Below are 20,708 nucleotides of genomic sequence, written 5' to 3' on the forward strand. Positions count from 1 at the left end.
GATCTTAAATATGGGCCCTGTGTATTCAGATGCCTTCACAAGACAAATAACTGGTTCATTTAAGTCTGCAACCTTAGTGTCCCATGCGCTTGATATATTGATTGACTGTTGTTAAAGACGCCAGAGTCTGCAACACCATTAAGCATGAAGCAAAATTAAAACCAAGAACCTTTCCATACATGTCAGGGGCACAGGTCTGGAGAAGCACAGATTCAGGTTGGGCTGTAAAGAAATATCTTAATCTCTGAATATCCATCGGAGCACAGTTAAATTCATTATCAGAAACTGAGAAGAATATGAGTGCAACAAACCTGTCAAAAGAGGGCAGACCACAAAAACTCACACTCCGTGTGAGAAAGGCATTAATCGGAGAGGTAGTAAAGAGGAAAAAGGCCACAGAGGTTGGGGTGTTCACAGGACCACTTTAAGCTGTGCACTCCACCTTTTTATTGAAAGTTGAAATTGGGAAAACTGAACTTTTGGCCTATAAAGGAAAAGGTTGCGTGGGATGTAGAAACCTGCCTTTTTACAGAAAGTTGTATTTTCAGAAATGAAACTACTGAGTTTCTCAAGAAAAGACACAAGCCTCAAAATTGAGACATTTTGAAGCCAACTTTGTAACTTTGTGACATCCAGTCATGCTATGCATATTGATCATGCAATACCTAAACACTTGATCTTCCTTGGATTTATTCCCTTAAGACTGGAGTATTGATGCCACTAGATATTTACTTTGAAAATTAATTATTTTAACTACATCTTAATGATTGATTCTTAATTCTATGCTGAATATATCATTTCAGTGATGATCAAGTATTGGTGAAAACCCTCTATCGTGGTGTGCCACTGAGAGATTTAAATACAGCTTTCTAGGCATGTCACAAGATAGAAACAAATCAGCTGAAGTATGTACATTCATCTTCTGCCATTAATACTCTAAGTATGTTGCCATAATTTGTCAGAGTTTGGACCAACTATTTCAGGAAGGAAACGGTGTTGCGGTTATGAAAGAAAGTAAATAAGCACACCATAGAAACCATTTTTTGACAAAGGTCACCTTAAGGAAGCCTTTGTGATTTAATTTATTTTTGTTTAATCTGTATGATACATTCTTAACACTCAACTTCATAAATTTCCAATAAAGTGACCAAATACAGTCTTGTTAAAAAAAGAATAGGAAAACATTTGCCAACGGTTCTTTCTCTGGCAAAAAACAACCTTCCAATTCTTGCCAAGGGCTAAATGAAAAAAAAATGCTGGGTTTTATAAACACGTAGCTGCAACCAGCTCCCATAGCAATAAGACAATTCCTGAACGTAACAGATATGGTACAAAAAGTTGCTTAATGAGCTTTGAGGGATTCAGTTTTCTACTTCTGCACTGGTGCAGACAATACATGTAAAAAAAAATATCCATGGGTACAACAAAGAGCAGGGTTCTTAAGTCTCACAACAATGAGAATACATGTAATGGTTAGAGTGCAATGTATTCAGCACCTTTTAGAACATTAGGAGGCTATGAGTTTCTGTGAGAAAACATTAGATACATTCTGTTGCTTCTTTCTCACTGGGGGATCATCAAACATGTAAATACAGCTAAAATTACAGCACAGACGTGTTATACGTCTTTAAATGATGTGGCTGGCAATCATGTCAGAAGACGCTGAGGCTATTGACAAATGTAGGATTATATCAGAGAAGAGCAATAATCTCAAATTGCTTTGAAAGTGACCGTGGGTTGGCATGTAGTCTTACTGGGAGACTTTTCAAACTTTCAAACTTTCAGAAACAAAAAACATATGTGTATGAGTGCAGATTTATTGGGACTGAAGTGTGACTAATATAGCAAATATGAACAACTGATAAGCAGCAGCCTGTATCTACCACCTCTAAGCACATAATTGAAACATTCTGGAAAAATGTAACTGACAACTTTGGTGGATAAAACTTTTGAGCCAACCTTGAAATTTTCATAACGCACAACGCATTTAAAGAGCACACATTCCTTGAACAGAGGCTGAATTTACAGAAGCTGAAGCTTTTCAATTCAGGCCCGTGGCTAACAAAACTAAAAAAAATCCTTTAAAAAATTTTTTTTTAAAAAGAGTACTATATGTATAACTACATTTCTATGTAATACTGACCAAGCTAATGAAACGCCCTTCAGGTTATTTTGTATTTCGCAGAGCAGAAATACAGGAAATCAGCATAGAGCCACCATCTCTCTTACAATACAAATCAATATTTCCTGAAGTGATTGTGGTATTTCTTACCCCTCACATTCAGCATACTGGCTAACCTTTCAGTATTTGGTATAGAGCTGTGAGTGGAGATGGTCCAACAGTGGTCTGGGCAGTAACCAGTAATTGAACAACACAAATGTGTCTCTGGCTGAGCAATGTGGGGTGAGAACACAAATAAAATACACTTGCAACCCATCATCAGTTTACAAAGGAGGTTTGACATTTGATTTGTTCTTATAGGTTTATGGAGAGTATGTCACATTCTGATGGGGATACCTTTGCAATCTCTCTAAAGGGTTGATGCCACATAGTTTTTCTTTTAACAGTTACTGACTGCCTATTTGCAGTTGAGTCTGACTCAGCTTCTCCTGCCAAGAAAGCTTGTTTTTCTTTGTTCAACAGAGTGACGAGTTCCCCTGATCCGACTGAAAATAACAAACAGTCAGGAGACAACTGTTATGGATGTGTGGGTTCATCCTACTACTACTTCACCACTTCAACACCACAAAGAGGGAGCCACTGTCATGAGGTATTTTTCTTTCGGCTGAGAAAATTCCAAACTGGCATCTTTAGGGTAGCATAGAAGTAATACATTCATTGAAGCTTAAAAAAAAATGAGCACCTTGGTGTTCAGACATCAGTTTTTTGTGTTTTGTGCTTTTTGTGAGGTGATTCCCCTGATTGCTTGTTTGACAGGGACACGGCTCTTCGATCAGCAGAGAAAATGAAAGTGAGCAAAGTTATACGTGGATTCTAAACAGTTAGCCTGACGTTAAAAGAGAAGATTCGAAAAAGAATCTTACTAAACATAATACGTTTCTAAAAAATTGCAATGGCAGTGACATCTGTGGGACCTCAGCAAACGCTAAAACATTTTATACTCTGGCGTGTAGGTGATGCAGCTTTGTCTTGGTTTAGCATCACCTTTCAGCCCATGTCTGTCCACATCTGATGTAGCTCTGAAGCTGATGAGTAGCTACAGTTTCATGCTTCCAACAGGTCTCACAGAAGTAGTGCCTGACACACAACAGTTCTCCACAAAAGGAGCACTCCCTGTTTGTAAGCATGGCAGGGTAATATAGATAAAATTAAATTGGCTAAGGCAGATTTGCTGGGTTTCTCTCTTTTACTCTTTATAAGGCCTGTTCTTATTGTGTAAAGTGCCCTGAGATTACTGACATTCTAACTTGGCATGTCTGTACCACTCATCTCGGTCTAAATGACCGTGTGAAAAACTTTGTGAAGTTAGATTTCAGCTCAAATGGTCTATGCACAATGCACAGAGGCGTGTGAGCAGTCTAGCTGATTTGGGTATCTGTCACCAGAGTAACTTTACAGTTCTCGTCTTCCTCCACCGGTATGTACATGTTGCAATGGGTGCTCTGAGGAAAAGTAGACAAAAGAAAAGAGAGAAAAGCAAAGATAACACTACTATTGCAAAAACAAATAAAGTAATAGTGATGAAAAGATCAGCACTGTTGTTGCGATTACAAATGTGTGACCTCGCAAACGGTGGTGTAGGTGCCCAGAATAAAATCTAAATTCGTAAAATTAGTGAAAGTAGTGAGATGCTCCTGTCAATAATTTAACCTTTCAGTAAAGTGCAGATGCTTGCGTATACACTTTATTTACATGTGACTGGCTGCTAATTGACCAGAAACAAGGTCTGTGTCATGTACATGAACATACAAGTAACAAATAAATGAAAGAAAAGACTAATATGCGGTCACTGTATAAATAGACAGGGACTTGCCATGTAAAGTCACAATTACACCCTAAAAAAGAAACAAGAAAAAAGAATTACCTCATTGTTGTTGTCAGAAATATCAGTTAGGAGATCCCGAGGTTTTGGTACTTTGGGGAACATTTTTTCCTTATTTCTGTACAAAGGGAGTTTAATGTTAATGTTTAATGAGGACAACAAGAAAACTACCAGAATTCCACAAGATCCAGACAAAAAGAAGACTTAACATACTTCCAGTAACACTTGAATGTCAAGGCTGCCAGACAAGCAATTACCAGTGGGATGATGACTGCAGTGTACACCAACCAATTAGCATCAGCTTCTGCAAGCAAAAGCATCAGTGGCATCATGTTCAGCTGAGAGTGATAAGATGGCGACTATATTTATTTGTTCAACTGACAATTTGAATTTTATCATCTCAATTTTATTTTTACAAAGAAATTATATTACTGTGTGCCAATAGCCTAAAGATAATATCATTATCAGGTTTTCCTATGCAGAACTTCATGATATGAAAAAACACAGACACAGAGAAAATGACCATACCGAAACACTTCTGGTCGCTCCATGGTGTCTTGCCTTTGGAACTCGAAGCTCTAATGGTGATGCAGTATCGGCAGTGTGGAACCAAATTCATCAGATGCGATGTTACTACTTGTTGCTTTATGTCGATATTCTGTAAAAAATATTTGGGGAGGGCAGGGTGAGCTGGAGCATCAGGAATCAACTATTCATCCTAAAGGAAATAAGCAATGCCTGCCCCATCCCATCAAGGTCATACTAAGATATTTCAGAAGACTGAATTAATCATTTTGGCTCATACACTCGGGGCATTGCACCTTATACCTGTCAGGATTTAGGTTTTGTTTCATGTCTTGTCACTTCCTGTTTTATTTTGAATGTTAACTTCTCCTCTCGTTTCAGATAACTTGCCCTTCCTCCCGTGTCCTGTGTCTGCGTGTCTTCCCTGATTACCCAAGTGTTTCCACCTGTTCCCCTTGGATCCTCATGTTTATATAGTCTTTGTCTTCCCTTGTCTCGTGGCCAGTGTGTCGTACTTTCAGTCTTCCTTCTAGCCTCTGAACCTCAAGCATTTGAAATCAGTCTTGTCCCTGAAGTCGAGCATGCCTCCTTCAGAGTTTTGTTTTTGGATAAAGTTTTTGATTAGTATTCCAGTTTAGCCATTTGTAACATTTTGTAGCCGTCTTGGTTTCCTCCATTTTTGGAGTGACCTTTTGTTTGTAACTTTGATAGCACCTCCGTTATAGGAGTAGTTGCGTGACCTCGTTCCTTTGTTTAATTCTTTAGATCCTCCATTAGACGGAGAGTTTTTCTTTGTTACGCCTCGTTTAAAGAGAGCAACGAAATTTAAGTTATAATCTTTTATAGTCTTTTGCTTTCCTCCTGGAGTGGAGTGGATGTTTATTTTGATAAAGTTTTATACCGGCAGAAGTTTCATAATTCTTATTTTCTCTGTTGGAAGCATTTATTAAGAAGTTAAAGAAATAAATCTTATTTTGAAATTGATCCTGCGCCTGTGTCCTGCCGGTACCTGACAATACCAAATTCCCTGTAATTTCTGAATGTGTATGGTACATGATAGAATGTATTACAGACCCCATATCAAGAAACGTATGGATAGGAAAGTTCTTTAGCTTTCTAAAACAACTGAAAAGTATAAATATACTAAATAGACAGACGGGCGGATGAGCAGATAGATAGATTTATGGTGCCTCCTACCTTTAGCTTATCACACTCGGTGTAATTGATGTTGAATTCCCAAAAATCCTGGCTCAATACTTCAGGAGGAGTCCAGCTAATATTGAGTTTGCTCCCACTTTTAGTGGCCTTCCATATAAGGGGAGGGGGCTTTACTGTGTGGAGAAAAGCATTACAGACATTACCAAAAAATGCTGCTGAATGTCTTTTTAAAAATCCCCCTTCCATATGCATAAAGGTTTCTGGGTTTCTCTCGTGAGAGACTGAAAGGGGAAATGCAGCCTATCCTAAAAAAGGAGTTTTGATGCTAATTCGCACCAATAAGGCCTCTACATACCGTTGTCTTTGAGCTCAAAGGTGAAGGTGTTTCTAACAGTAGCGTTGTTCAGTGTTCCATTCAACAAGATATAGATGTCTTCTTGGGAGGTTGCCTGCAGATCACAACCAGTCTTGACACCATCAGTGTTGATATACGAGGAACATTCTTTCAATTGCGAAGGAGGAGCGCTGTCGAACATCTTCACCAACCTTGGAAACACGAGGAAAACGGTTATAGACTTTCTTGCTTCACAGAATTCATGAAATGTTGAGATGGACAAACTCCTAAATATAATCATATCAATGCAAAACATTTTCATTTTAAAACGTTTGCATTAACCCATTATTTCACAGATTTTGCCGCATTAAGTAATGTAAAAACATAAACAAGCAAACACTGGTCCAGGAAGTTTTCCACATCTGTTATGTTTTAGACCCATCTGGAAATAGATTTCAATTCATTTTTCTCATTAGTCTAACCCAAATAACAACTTTTGTGGAGTTTAGCAAATGTACTATAAATCAAAGATAGAAATGTCCCATTATCCTGTTGTGCTTTATGGCAAATTGAAAACAAATCCAAGACAATGAGATAACTGTAAATACTGCAGACATGTGAGACCAGGTTTTGTTGAGGTTACAGTGTGACCGACAAGCCAATAGTCACAATAATGAGATCCACAGTTTTAAAGTGGTCATACTGAAGCCATTTCTGATTAAATCGCACACTGGCACATGATAGACCACTGTGATTTTTTTCCAAAGGCATCTGGCTCTAAGACAACAAGAAGTAAAGTATTCTGATCTGATGGAAACTAGAAACTATCTAGTCTCAATTCCCAACAGCCAGAAAGGACTAAACCAAGCATCACCTCAATAATACCAACCATACAGTCAAACATGGGAATGGCACTTAGAGACCAAAAAGAATGGAAGAAACTTCCAAATCACAGACACTTTAAGTAAGTGAAGGGTCTTACATTTAAAAAATAAGCCTGAAACTTATCAAAGCAAGACAAAATTTAAATAGTCTGAAAACTGTCTCGTGACATCGTCATGGAGACAACGAGAATCCCAAGAAGATAATGGAGCTGGTCAGGAAACGATTACACAATAAAGAACAATAAATAATAATAACCTCTCATGAGGTCAAATATTAAATTAAATCATCAAGACCAACTTATCATCAAAACCTCTCATGAACAGACAGCTGTTTTACAGCTTCCAGCTGTCTTATGTCACTTCAGACACAAGCCCACCCACTCAGCTGCAGATTAAAGTATTCAAAACAGCTAAGAACAAATGTTAACACAGCAAAAAAGTTTGACTTCAAAAAGCATAATCATTTTATTGTGGAAAACAATATGTCTGCTCCATCATCTGTAAATAATTAGGTGGTCGCTGACACAAATGAACACAAAGAAAAAAAAAACCCCACATTGTCTGGATTTTACAGATTATAGTGGGGCAAGCGCACACTTTTCATTGAAACTGTTATATTTCTGAATTACTTCCACAAAGTTGAGGGCTTTTTTTGTCTAGTGAATTCATTAATGAGACATAATCACAGGGCTCTAAAGTGGTGTGGTGGTTAGTGTCTTTGGCTCACAGCACAACGGTTCCAAGTTCAAATCCTGGCTGGGGACCTATCTATGTGGAGTTTACATGTTCTTGTGTCATGAAAATAAGTGTAGTTTATTGACCGCAACAGGCCATAGTTGACAGGGGTCAGCTTTTTCTCATCCTTTTTTAACATTGGTTTTAACAAGGGTTGTAGTGTTAAAAATATAAAGCCTCCCACAGCAGCTAAACATCACTCAGCTAATTAAAAACTGAGCCATTAAAAAAGAATTTAGCCTTAAATTATCCCCAGATCACCACCCCCACTTGAGGTCAGTCCAACTGTGACGAAACAAGCTAACCAGACAGTATCAGGAAGCGTTGCAAAACACTGTGAAATATTGAATTACGTGCTACCAATAACTGAGTTGCTTTTGAACCTATAGCATTTCTTCTCTGTATCAATTTCTTGATCAAACATTTACATACAGTACATACATACACAGTTCCAGTCAAAAGTTAAAAATGTAAATAAATGTGCGTACAGATAGAAAAAACTGAGATCGGTAGCGTTACTTGCTGGGGACCAAGAGCAGTGAGCTTGTCTGGCTGTGGAGATGTAGCAATTCAAATTCGTCACCAGCTCTGGGAGGAAAAGAAACATAAAGACACATCTTAATAAACAGACAGTCAGTCAATACATGCTTCAAAAAGCTTTTGTACACATCTTTCTTCAAATTTAGTAAAGGTTTTTGTTTACAAAATGAAATATTTGAACTTGAAAAACAAAGCAGAGTTGTTAAGAAGTAGAGAGGCGGCAAAATTGCCTACCTGTATAATTGACATTGTAGTGCGCAACCTCACTCTCATTATCCCCACAAACAATTTTAACTTCACAACGTAGAACTCCTCCCTGCATTACCAAGTGTGTTCTGCATTCACTCATTTCATCACACACCTACATGAACAAAAAAATAAACAAAAAAAGAGTCAGAGGAAAAAAAAAACTCAAACAAACAACCTAAACCATCCTTAGCGGTATTAACGCAAAGAAAGAAACTGCACGAAACTTGTGTCAAGTACAACAAAATAGAGTTAGATTCACAAATGACACTTAATACTTTACTGTGTTGCCTTATACAGAGGCAGCGTCAACTTCTCTGAGTTTGGAGGCATCTGATATGGACTAGCCAACAATGGAAGTGTGTATTGTGGTCAGACCAATCGTATTACAGACAATTTTTGGGAAGAAAAGAAGGCTGTGTGCCCCTGACCAAAGAGCACCATCCTGACTGTTATCAGCAACAAGTCTAAAAACCAGGATCTGTGGTGCCTGGTGCCTTACGGGGTTTTATCAGTGCTGTTGGCAAGGCTTATTTATACTTCTGTGATGGAAGCGTTAATTGAGATTTTAGTGTCACATATCCTGCCTTCAATACCACATCCTCCACGTGTTTCTCCACAAGACAACGCTGAACCACATTCTGCATACGTTACAAAGACATGGCTGAGGAAGAAGGGGGAACAGGTCACATGTCGGTCTGCCCCAGAAAGTGAATATGTTATAAAAAAAAATTCAGACCATGACTCCATACTGTTGTGTTACGCAAAAAGATCGGACAGCGCAACATCTCAAGCTCTTCATCGCCTTACAGTCTGAGTGCCAGAATATCTTAGTATTTTTAGGAGGAATAGCAATATTACTTACCCACCGTGTTTTTGTTTTTTTTGGAATGTGTTGAAGGCCTGAAATGCAAAATTGGTGCAAATGCAAAAACTGCCACTGATTTGGAGTTGAATTTATGACAGTTCTGGTGATTTTATGCTTTTCAGGTTAGAAAAGCTCAAGATCATCTTCTGAAAACAGCAACAAATCTCAACAAGTCTCTCAGTCCATCTCAGCAGTCCAGAGAAAGGGTTATTTCTCAAAACTTTTTCTCAGCAGATGAGTATCAATCTAAAATACTTTCTGAGCACAGTACACACCTAATATATGCTTATTTTTTAAAAGAGACCCATCTTTCCGTACTTACCGTACATTCAGTGCTGGAAGAATCCCCTGTATCTGTACAGACTTCATATGTGCAGTTTGTCAGTGGAACATGTGGTGGATCCCAGGTCAGCTGTGGTTCAAAGTCACTGATCCACAGCAAAGACAGATTTTGTGGCGGCAAGATTTCGCCTTAATGTAAAGAAGAAAGAAGAAAACAAACACACAAAAGAAAAGTGGTCATTTGTAACCTTCATGGATGGTTTATTGATCCTTTCATTAATTTAAGTTCCTGTTTGACTACAGCACTTCAGCAGGACATCCGAAGGCGGAACTGTGTGGAAAATATGTGAAAAATAATTAGACCACCAAACAGCTGGCAAACATCTGTGATGCTTTGAAGTGGGTCCCCGGGAGAATCAAGAGCAAAGGAATAATTTAATTTAAAAATGGCCACGTCGTCTTTTGTTTATTCCTCGTACATAAAGTCAGAATAACACACATCAACTCATTAGTGGTAGCCTAATGGTGAAAAATCCACCTTGACTTTGACCAGTTAACCACCAGAATGCTTCACGTGAGCTTTGACGCTCGCCCACTTTTCCCATCCTGACACCAATTATCACCATGAGTGACGTCTTTACAGGGGCTGGGGTGATTCGGGGGGAAAGTCACCAAAGACATAGACGACGACAACAACAACAACAAAAGACACAAGGTAAGCAAAGTTTGTCTCACCTGATGGGAGTTCAGCACTTATAAAGAGACAGTGTAACACGAGCAGCTCTAAACTTCGAAACACCGCGTCCATCCCCTTTAAGACAAGGTTTTCCTAAAGTTTTCGTGTTGAAAAAAAATTGTCGTCTGGTGTCCACCTCGGCTGTCTGCAGTATAGTAAAGGAGAAATGTCCGTCTTGTCTGACTACTTTCGCTTCCAGATTATGTGTGGGGAAGGTATGAAAAGTTAGGAGGCGGAAAGGAAGTAGGCGGTGCGCTTCCTTCTCTCTGTGGGGACGCGACGGTCGGGAAGGGCTGAGGAGACCTTTGTTTCTGTAGTTTGCGGCAAGGTAAATGTCAAAGACTATGATTTAGTTGCACTTTCAGGGGCATTAAACTAGTTTTCACGTGATTACAGAGTACACGCAAGTAGTAATAAGCTAGACCCATAGTCATGACGACATTTTGGAAACGTGTTCTTTATCTAAGTTTATCTGAGGCTGAAAAGGCTACGACGCTGAGGCATGATGAGGAGTCAAAGTCTGAGTCTGAGGCTCTCCACAGATTAAGTGGAGACACCACACTCAACTCCTTTCCACCATTTAATTTGCTTTTACTAAATTCCTGGATGGCTATTGGACATTGATTCTGTGAGGATTACCAAATGTTGCTGTCTGACAGTTCCAAACTCGAAAGGTTGGAACCTCTGGTTTTCCACTGCAGCTCAAAGTGGAGACGCACAGGAATTTCCCTGGCCCACTGGGCAATACTCATTTCCAATCAGTTCTTAAACAAAGCGGAGAGTCGGGAGTTTGACCCCATCACAAACACTAAAGCAGAAATCTTTTACTGACTAAAGTGAGTTGAACATGCCTCCCTGTTCCTAAGTGAAGCTGATAAGTGTTGCAAAACAACTGAAGAAAAAAAAAAGAGGAACTTGTCATTTAGGTAATCAAACTGTCATGATGCAGGGGACTCCCTCAACTCAAAAGGTTGCTTTTGATCATGATCTGGAGAGTAAAAGTTTTGGATTATGTTTCCATGCTTTTCTTTGCATCAGTACTCCAAGCTGGAAGCTGCCCCGTGAACAATAAATAGTGTCTACAAGATGGGATATGTTCTTTATTTCCTGAAAGTAAATTAAAAATAAAAAGGTGCATACACAATATATACAGTCGAGTCATTGTTTTCTGTTAAGGTTTGGAAAACCACCAACAGACTAACAGAGTGACTAGATACCACAAAGCAGAAGAAGAAAAGCCTCTGAGGAAGGAAGCCCTCACATCTGATTATAAGGCATTTTGGATTTGGTTGTGCTCAGTGATAAAGCAGCAAAAGGTAATGCTCAAGTAACAGACAGTGTAGACTCAAGTTCATAATGTGTCTCAGATATTTACAATTTTCATCATTGTCCTTCTCTTAAAAAGTACGCATGTCAAAAATGCATCTTCATTTTTTTTCAGAAACATTAACTGTCGCGAGAAAACTCTTATTTCCAGCCAAGTTGTGTAAGATTATCAAGTGCAGAATTCACTGAAGTCTGCCAGCAAACTTCATGTAGGTCAGTGACTATCCAGGCATGCAGTACTAATGGCTTAACAGAGGAAATAGAGTCAATCTGTTTGCCTTCGATCCATGATTTGACATTCAATGTTTCACCACAGAAAATAAGCACCAGCCCTGCTAGGCTCACACCATCCTCAGCAAACACATTAACCAAACAGTCTTCCTCATGTGATGGTTAGAACCCGTACACCGGTTTTCCTGAACAGTCACAGGATTATTATATACACTTTTAAACCACCTAGGTTATCACTGTTAGCATTGTTTCAGGCCTAAGATGTGCCAGTACTGGAGTCTTTTCGGTTTTTTTCTTAGCTTTTAAGGCACAACTGATTTTCTGTATCCAACCAAAACATTCGTCCCACCCTTGTCCTGATGAGTCCAGTCCTTGTCCAGATTTCTTTCTCCTTCTCTTTACATGTCCGGTTCCTCGGCTCGGGGGCTGTGTTCAAGGGCACTTCGGGGCATGTTCTTAGCCTGTCCACAGTGCGCTTCGTCCACGGCATGCGTCCACGTTGCCATGGAAAGGAGCTTATTACCACATAAAAATCTTTTTTTTTTTTCCCTGCAAACATCTAATGGTTAAAGTTCTCACCCGACTGCCGTTAGGTCAGTACAGCACAGGCACCACGCAGCAAAGTCCTTACACAGAGCCAGACGTGAAGCTCTTCACCGCAAGAGATCGGTGGGACAAAGGTTTTCAGCTTGCCGTACGTTACTTTGCAAAGTTTCTTTAATAATTCAAGTTAAAGTCGAGCTGCAATGCAGTCTTTACTGTGTTTACAAGCAGACAGGAGATGTCGGCTCTTTTGCTGTAGGACTCGTTTTAGGGACAAGTACAATCTTCTCGGAATCAAAGCGCTCTGGCACTGGCTTGTACAGATTGACTGCTGGGGTCTGGAAAAAAAAACAAGCAAAATAATTGTTAATAGAGATGAAGAGAAAAGGACCAATGACATTTTCAGGTTTTCTTAAATATACCTTATTTTCCTTGTTTCCATTCATCATTTCCTTTAAAAAGTCTGATGGATCCGGCATGACAGGACAGATGATGTGTTTGTGCCTACAAACAGAAGTGAACAAGCATGTCAGGGAGCTGAGGGCAACGATGAGCAAAGCAAACATCTGTAGTTTCTGTCAGAAACATGAAACTGAAACGGCATTGTTGGACGGCTGCTGCAGTGACTCATTTGTTCATAGTTGAAATGAAACCGTTTCACACACATCTTTGAGTTCTGTGTGACATCGCAGCTGCCTCGGAGGCCCTTTGTTGTCCAAAGTTACTTTTCTCAAGTGGGATATGGTCACATCCACCCACTCAAACACGAAGAACAAATGTGGATTAAAACAAATGTAAGTTACAGTTTTTATGTCTTAGAATATACACGACTGGGTGTCAAAAGCAAACCTATAGTGCAGCTTTACCTGTATGTAGTGCTGGGAGATTCAGGTCCTTGGCCACCTCAACATAACTGTAATCTGGACTTTAAAATGTATCCAGTTGCATTGTGGACTCCCTTTTTAGAGCTACGCCACTTAGTATCTACACTTCTTGTGACATTTAACTGACTTGCAAAATATGCCAGTCATGTGTTTTTGTTGCTGCAGATCTTTGTTCGTCAGTGTTCTGTTTGACGTGGTCATCTCTTGAAATATTTCACAACCTTTTCTTAAGTGATCTGGACACAGCGATTCACTTTGAGCAGTTTCCATGTAGCACTTTGTGCCTGGTGAGGGTGTGTCTCCTTCCAACACGTACCTCCTGAAGCAGTAGCAGGACAGGATGACGCAGACGAACAGAACGATGGGGATGACAACGGCGCATACCACAGCAGCTGTCTCGAGACAGAGTCTTTTGGCACCTATGATGAACAAGAGATCCTTTTCACTTTTTTTTTAAAAGACAATTTTAAGCTTTTGACTCAACTCAGACTTTGAAAACCCAAACCTTCAAGGCATCTTGGCTCATTCATTTAGAACTCGCAAAGTCACCCATTTATTCAAATCAAATTAAACTGATAGTAAATTGCTGCAGTATACAAAGAACTATCAAAAGTTCAATGTCCAACAGCAACATTTGATATCCCCCATGGAAAGCAATACAGAATAAACTTAATTACTAGATATCTTTGTTTAAATGTACCAATGTGTGTCAAGGTAATTGTTATATTAAAACTCTGCTTTCAAAAAAGTAGAGACTGCTGTCACCTTCAGGCCTTCAGACAAAACATTAAAAGAACATAAAAAAAATATCTGTGTGTGCTCAGGAACGCTTGTGAAAACCAGCGTGGGAGAAAGAAGTTTATCGCTACATCCTCAAAATAATAGATATCATGCACACAAGGGACATAAATGCACACAAAGAATGACAAACGGGAATCTTCTTACAGAAGGTCAAGAACACACAAATACCACACAAACTGGTGTGAAAGCAGCCAGTCTCTGACTACCAGATGGCATTTGCGCCAAACAAGATCGGCTGAGACCATTAATTTGCCCTTCAGGAGGAGGCGCTGGAGTTCCACAACATGCTTATAATTTTGTCACGGTACCTGTAGAGTTCCAACACCTCCACGTTGTGCAACTCATAGCCTAAAAACGGTGTCCGTCTTGTAAAGATGTGAGCAACAAGAATAACTACCGCCTGTTTGAGTCTTCTCTGCAAGGTTCCGGGTCAGACCATAAAGCAACCATCAAAGTACACAAACTGACCGTAGAACAAGCTTTGAAAGTACCTATGACATGAGACATGATATGAAACGATAAACGGAGGCAGCATACGGCCCCCACCAGCTGACTGATGAGTTAAAAGATTGATTACATGCCAACTTTTCTGTGTGGTACATGTGAACTGGTTAGTCCACTTCATGTAACTGACATATTTTCTGCCAAGCCGATGCTGGATTTTTCCGTTTGAACCTAAGTGATCCTGATCTGCATCAAAAACTGAATGGGATTCTTTTCTTTAGACCATGCTCAAACTCGAGAAAAGGCCTTCAGTAATTAGATATTATTTGGTCTATAAACACATTGTAACCGAACAGCGTGAGTAAATGAGTTGGAAAGTTACCGTAAACTTGACTTTTACTGTTGTCGCCGGGCACCTGAGGGCAATATTTATCAGTCTTGACACTGTAATGGATCTCATACTCGCAGCATTTATCATAGAGGATCTTCATAGGCCCTTGTGCTGTGAGTTGCTGCAGAAAGTTAAGAAAGAAAACAAAAAAAAAAAAAATCACAAAGCTACAATATTGTTTTGTGTCAGCGTCCATGTTACAACAAAGACGTGGTTGCTTTGAATTTCAGGGTTAAAGACATTGATTTGTTTCATGTGAAACACACATCAGTGTCGTCTGAAAGACGGAGCACTTAACGTAACTTACGTTTTTTTTACTGCAATGTGTGTAAGATACATCATATTCCCATGAGCAGTTCCCTCCAACGTCTGGAGAAGCCCATGTCAGTGTGAGATAATCGCCATCCTCTTTGACCTCCATCTGTGGTGTACTTATCGCTGCAGAGGATATAAAACAGCAGCAGCAAAAAAAAAGAAAAAATCCCATATAGAGTTGACACAAAACAGAGAAATTAGAGTGAGCAAACATTTAATATATATTTCCACAACTTTTTATAATATGAAAAATAAATGATGAGGTAGCACCAACCGAACTTGGGTTTAAAGGTATGCATTTTGTCTTCAGTCTGCACAACCACACAGATATCTTGATAACGCCATTTTGGTTTCAAGGTAAAAACCTCCCAGTTTTCCCCGCGGTACGGCTGATTGAACTCCACGCTCTTTGTGTTGCTCTCAGCTTTTCCACAGTGCCTAAAATGACAAAATGAGAACTCGATAAGACATTCAAAGCCTTCGCCAAAGCCCTTCACCAAAAAAAAAAGTTTCCGACTCTGGATTCAAGAGTTCCTTTCAGTTTCCACTAGATGACGTCCGAGCAAATGACACAGGATGGAATATTTGCTCATGACGTCAAATATTCCATCCTGACTTGCAGGGGATGCAAGTCAGAACTTGCAGGGGTTCTTTCACCACATGCTGTGTATGCGCTACATTCAATTTTACCAGTTAAATTGGTGACAAAATTGTCTAAATAGAAGGAACTTTTTCCTAATCTTACATTTGCATAGGCTACTGTCTTTTTTTTTTTTTAAATGTTTTGTTCACTCTTTTAGGCGCAGGTTGAAAGGCAAACATTTCCTATTTACCCATGCAGAGAATAAATGAACTGCAGTGGCACACATCTGCTATTGCAACACGATATGTAGCTCCTAAGACTAAAGGGAAAGTTTCTTATCTATAGTCTGTTATTCTCACCTATAGAAGAACGATAGGTTCTGAGATTTATTAACTGGGATCCAGGAACAGTTCATTTTAGTAGCCTCAAGAACACATTTGAAGTTCTTTACCAGCTCAACTGCACACAAAAAAAGAACAAAAAACAAAACGTTACACAGGCTGCACTCTACAGCATCTCGATGGATATACTGTGTGGACAATGAGTTCAGTCATTGTTGTGATGATGCCACGGCTTTGTGGCGCTTACCGTGTTGCTTTCGTGTACTGACGTCTATAATTGCACGATCACTGTCAGTCCAACCAATGCAGTGCTTATTAGAAGCCATAACGCCGAACACCAAACGCCTGGAAGACATTCGATCAGTGAGATACCGCTCTTCAAAATGTGTTCCCGAACATATCTGAAAGACAGCGAAACGTTCCGTGACAACGCTGCAGCTGCAAAAGGAAATCCAGTCAGAAGAAAGTTTGAAATTGAGCGTCGAGAGAGTTGTGGTTCGTTTTGGGCAAAACAACTCATTCAACATGAGATTCTCACATTCTCACACTCTGAACCCTTTTTCAGTTGAGCTTTTTGCTAATAAATTCCTCTCCTTGCGTCCTCCATCTCAGTTTGTGACGTCACTGCTCTGACATGGGCAGGTTTTATTGTCATTTAGATAAACAAGTACGCCGAATTAAATTTTGATGCAAGGCTCCAACAGTATAAAAATAATAAAAAATTAACTAACTAAACAAAATGATTTAGGCTATGGACAGAATAGAGATAAATGTATAAATATGTATACAATTTTGCTTCCTTGATGTCTGTGTAGACTTTATCCAGGGAGTTTGCTCCCCGAGTTGCAAAGTTCACATGTTGATGGAACTCTGTTTTCAGGTTGGCCTGATTTAAAATCTCCAGCAATGATGAAAACGCCCTGACTGTTGGGAGTTTGCAAGTCTTGAGAAAGTCTTAGTCTTTACTATAAAGTTCCAAATCAAGTCGAGCACAAAAAAGTTTGAAAAAAAGTTCTCTCCATTTCATGATTCAAGCCCAAACGAATCATATGCACTGCTCATCAAGTTAATACATTGTAGTTTTGATGCAAGCAATTACTTAAACTAACTGATCTCAGAATGATGTCATCCGAAAAAGAATGTATGAATAGTATAAAAACGAATTGTAATTGGTAATAATGGACAACAAGAAATCACTCTAAATAGATGGCATATCTATATTACAGAGCTGTTCATTCCACTGTAAGTGCTGACAGAAAGATGAGCTACAGGAGGCCTTGATAAGGGTGAATAGCTAATTGTGATGGATGTTACTGCTCGGTTTCAGGGCCAAGTCATGAAATCAAAGGATTCCAAGTCAAAGTTCAGCTGGGAAAAAAAAGAAAGAATTCTTATAACATCACTGTAGTGTCAGCATAATCCATTTATATGTATGAGTGCTCCAACCAATAAAAAAAAAACTGGATGCTTGCTAAGAATCTGAAAAATCGTGACTTACTGGTTGATAGTAAGGTCATATATGACAGGTGAGCATTACACACACCCACTCCCCACCATAAGCAAGTCTCACCATTATTTTTGTCCAAGTCATATTTTCCGGATTCTTCTGGTATATATTATATTCAATTGTGCAGTTCTGCGGCAGATTCTTCGGCCTACTCCAGGACCAGCTCACTTTTACAGTCAGATGGTCGATCCACTGGTATTTCAGCCCCGTCGGCGCAGGGAGGCGGCGACCTTTGGGGCAAATATTACAGAAACAAGAAGTTACCCTCAACCATTTCAGATGGCATGGTGCTATTTCGACACAATCATAATAGACTGCAGCCATTTTAATCAGAGACTGAGCTGAGTCATCAAGCGCCGTCCCAATCACCCAATGGGACCTCATGATAAAAAACACCTGAAGCTTGATGGTGAACTTCGTTTTTTTATGCTAAAGTCACACATGCATCCGTTTCATGCCACACACCAGAAAAGGACACGCAGTTTTAATTGCGCGGCGTCACAGTAAAAAGGTTCAGTCCCTGGTAAAATAAATCAACTTCGTTTGGTCTTCCATTTAACTTCATATTAACCCGAAGGTCCGGTTGGGTCGTTTCCTATAGTCGTGATTTCGCGAATCTCACGAGAATCCAGCTGCTTTGCGGATTTTTTTCTGGTTAGATTCACCGGACTTCAAGTGAGGTACAACTTACAAATGCATGGTCAAAGCCAGCCGACAGAACTTTGCGACGCACGAACACCACGCATTATGGTACGGGGTCAGTAAGGTTCTCGCGAAAGGGACAAAAGGAGCTCGAGCGGAACCATTTCCCATAATTTTCCATTTTACATATCAGAAACAATGGATGGATAGCTAAGCGTAGATTGTTAGTTGAGGGCAACACAAAGAGCACGGAGTTCAATCAGCCTGATTGGGGAAAACTGAAAGATATTTAGATTTAGATTATGGGCTTATATTTGTATAAAAATAACTGCAAATGCACAGAAGGTGATCTACAAATATGCCTTGAGTTGCACACGTGTTTTGCTATCCACAAATACAAATTTCCTATTTGTAACTTGTGTGTTGTTTTTCACAAATATGTGTATTTGTAAATATATAATTTTCCATTTATAAAACAAAAAGCCATTTGTGAAACTGAAAATTCTTTGTGAATCGTGACTCATTTTGGATCACCAATTCGTATTTTTGAGACATTCTTTCCGCAAATCCACACAGATCCACAAACAAATAGCTGGTGATACACAAAGCATCCAGTAGATGGCACTGTTGTTCACTTCTTCGTTCTTAAACCGAGCCACAGATACATCAGTGAACAACAGTGCCATCTACTGGATGGTGCTTTGTGAATCACCAGCTATTTGTGGATCTGTGTTGATCCCTGAAAATTACACATTGTGGAACCTATCGTTTACCTTCAGGAATGTTCCTTGAAAGTTACAGGTTGTGGAACCTTTCCCTTCAGGAACTGTTCCCTGAAAGTTACAGGTTGTGGAACCTATCGTTCACCTTCAGGAACTGTTCCCTGAAGGTTCTCTAAATGTTACTTTGTGAAGGCTGCTTCTAATCTTTAGGGAACCTTTGGGGAACAGTCCCTGAACAACACATCTGCTACAGGTAGACCCCTTACACACCCTGTAATTTAAACACCACCACTTAAAAAAAGGAGGAACAGAATTAAATCATTCACAATTCACATAAACCAACAGTTTATCCACAGTAGAACATAGAAACGTATTTAATGTTGAAAGTGAGACGTTTAACTGGCAAAATGTGTCACGGCAGACATTTTTGATACGTGTTCCTGCCCCTTCAAAGTCACGTTGAACCAACATCTTTTCATGAAATAGGGAAATATCTGACTTTCAACAATTGATACGTTTTCTATGTTCTATTGTTCTTCTATTTGTTGGCCACAATTCAGTGACTTTACCAGAATTGTCAGAGCACTTTCATACCCCCTAATGTGGTGCATGTGCCTTAAAATTCCTGTGTCGTAACATAGAGAAATGACAGCTGTAAGCTTGTGATCAGAGAACCTTTTCACAGGTGGATGTGTCAACTAAGAACAAAGAAGAGATGTTGTTTTGACCACCACCGTGCTTTCAAATAGAGAGACGAAGTTGAGTTAAGAGTCACTGGAAAGAACGATTTACTCTAACTAAGACGTGTTGAATTGGCACAGACTACCACCTCCACCGCACTGCTGATTTCAGCTCCAACCACCCATCCCACCTCTGTACCTTAAAAACAGGATGACGAGGTGAAAAAATCTCGTCATGATCTTGTCTTTTCTTGTTAGAAACGGGTGTATTATTTTTTCTGTACACATTACAGAAATCAAGGGAAAAGTAAGCTCATTTGGTAAAAATGAGATGCATTTCGGTTTAGATTTTTCGCAAAATATACAGTAGATACTGTATATTCAAAGAGAATTTGTGGGTAATCTCAAAGACTGCAATAGCTGTTTTTAGCTTTAAAAAAGTCATAAAAAAGTTATATATATATATATACACATATGTATATTGGTTAAAGAAACACTGAATATTCAAAGTTTTTTTCTCTCTGGTTATTATAATTTGAAGATGCATCATTTGATTAAAAAACTGCTGCAAACTCAATTACTCTATTTGTTATATTTGTTTTAATTTGACATTTCATTCTTGTTTTTTCACCCGATTTGTGTTACATTCATCTGAATGTCAGCTGTTGACATGACTCTAGTTTAATACAGTAAATCTATTTAAAGTAACTTCTTATGTTATGTTTTCAGATAAATAGCCTAATCAAATTGTAGCTGGTGTTATTAGAAGTGATTAGTTATTGTCACACAGGGACATAGACTTTGAAGTAGACTGGGCGACACTAAGACGAGGATTCACCGGGGAAAATCGCCACTGAGCGTTGGGTGAGGTTATCCTGAAAGGGACACTGCGTTCGGTTAGTTGGTCCTGCTGCCTCCGTCGTGAGGAAAACTTGGCGCACCACAATGTCGAGTTAGGCTCGGACAACATATACCATCCAGGAGCA

The 20,708-nt window shown here is 39.3% G+C and overlaps 2 protein-coding genes across 2 annotated transcripts; both read right to left on the reverse strand.

The window, feature by feature from the left end:
• Positions 1-1,059: 1,059 nt before the first annotated feature.
• il13ra1 (interleukin 13 receptor, alpha 1) lies at positions 1,060-9,761 on the reverse strand. The gene is made up of 9 exons (XM_072375816.1): positions 9,617-9,761; positions 8,415-8,541; positions 8,129-8,228; positions 6,043-6,233; positions 5,727-5,860; positions 4,533-4,662; positions 4,218-4,308; positions 4,047-4,122; positions 1,060-3,624 (listed from the first exon to the last, which is right to left on the reverse strand). The coding sequence occupies exons 2-9, from the start codon at positions 8,527-8,529 to the stop codon at positions 3,541-3,543; spliced, it is 921 nt and encodes a 306-aa protein (XP_072231917.1). The 5' UTR covers positions 8,530-8,541; positions 9,617-9,761; the 3' UTR covers positions 1,060-3,540.
• A 1,634-nt stretch (positions 9,762-11,395) lies between these two features.
• On the reverse strand, positions 11,396-16,562 carry LOC140282124 (interleukin-13 receptor subunit alpha-1-like). Its single transcript, XM_072376701.1, has 8 exons — positions 16,419-16,562; positions 16,190-16,289; positions 15,522-15,685; positions 15,240-15,370; positions 14,924-15,053; positions 13,613-13,715; positions 12,835-12,916; positions 11,396-12,750 (listed from the first exon to the last, which is right to left on the reverse strand). Exons 1-8 carry the CDS (start codon positions 16,525-16,527, stop codon positions 12,634-12,636), a joined length of 936 nt encoding a protein of 311 aa, XP_072232802.1. The 5' UTR covers positions 16,528-16,562; the 3' UTR covers positions 11,396-12,633.
• Positions 16,563-20,708: the final 4,146 nt, after the last annotated feature.

The sequence above is a fragment of the Leuresthes tenuis genome, unplaced genomic scaffold (assembly GCF_036924035.1).
Source record: "Leuresthes tenuis unplaced genomic scaffold, fLeuTen1.0.hap1 SCAF_22, whole genome shotgun sequence".
Taxonomy (NCBI): Eukaryota; Metazoa; Chordata; class Actinopteri; order Atheriniformes; family Atherinopsidae; genus Leuresthes; species Leuresthes tenuis.

Excerpts from the sequence above, each read along its gene's own strand:
- il13ra1 (XM_072375816.1), bottom strand. The coding sequence starts at position 8,529 with ATGAGTGAATGCAGAACACACTTGGTAATGCAGGGAGGAGTTCTACGT. Across the intron at positions 6,234-8,128 it reads GATCTCAGTTTTTTCTATCT|GTTGGTGAAGATGTTCGACA; the intron begins GTACGCACATTT and ends CGTGTTTCCAAG. Across the intron at positions 3,625-4,046 it reads TTTCTGACAACAACAATGAG|AGCACCCATTGCAACATGTA; the intron begins GTAATTCTTTTT and ends ACTTTTCCTCAG.
- LOC140282124 (XM_072376701.1), bottom strand. The coding sequence starts at position 16,527 with ATGTCTTCCAGGCGTTTGGTGTTCGGCGTTATGGCTTCTAATAAGCAC. Across the intron at positions 16,290-16,418 it reads CAGTACACGAAAGCAACACG|TTGAGCTGGTAAAGAACTTC; the intron begins GTAAGCGCCACA and ends TTTTGTGTGCAG. Across the intron at positions 12,751-12,834 it reads ATGGAAACAAGGAAAATAAG|ACCCCAGCAGTCAATCTGTA; the intron begins GTATATTTAAGA and ends TTTTTTTTCCAG.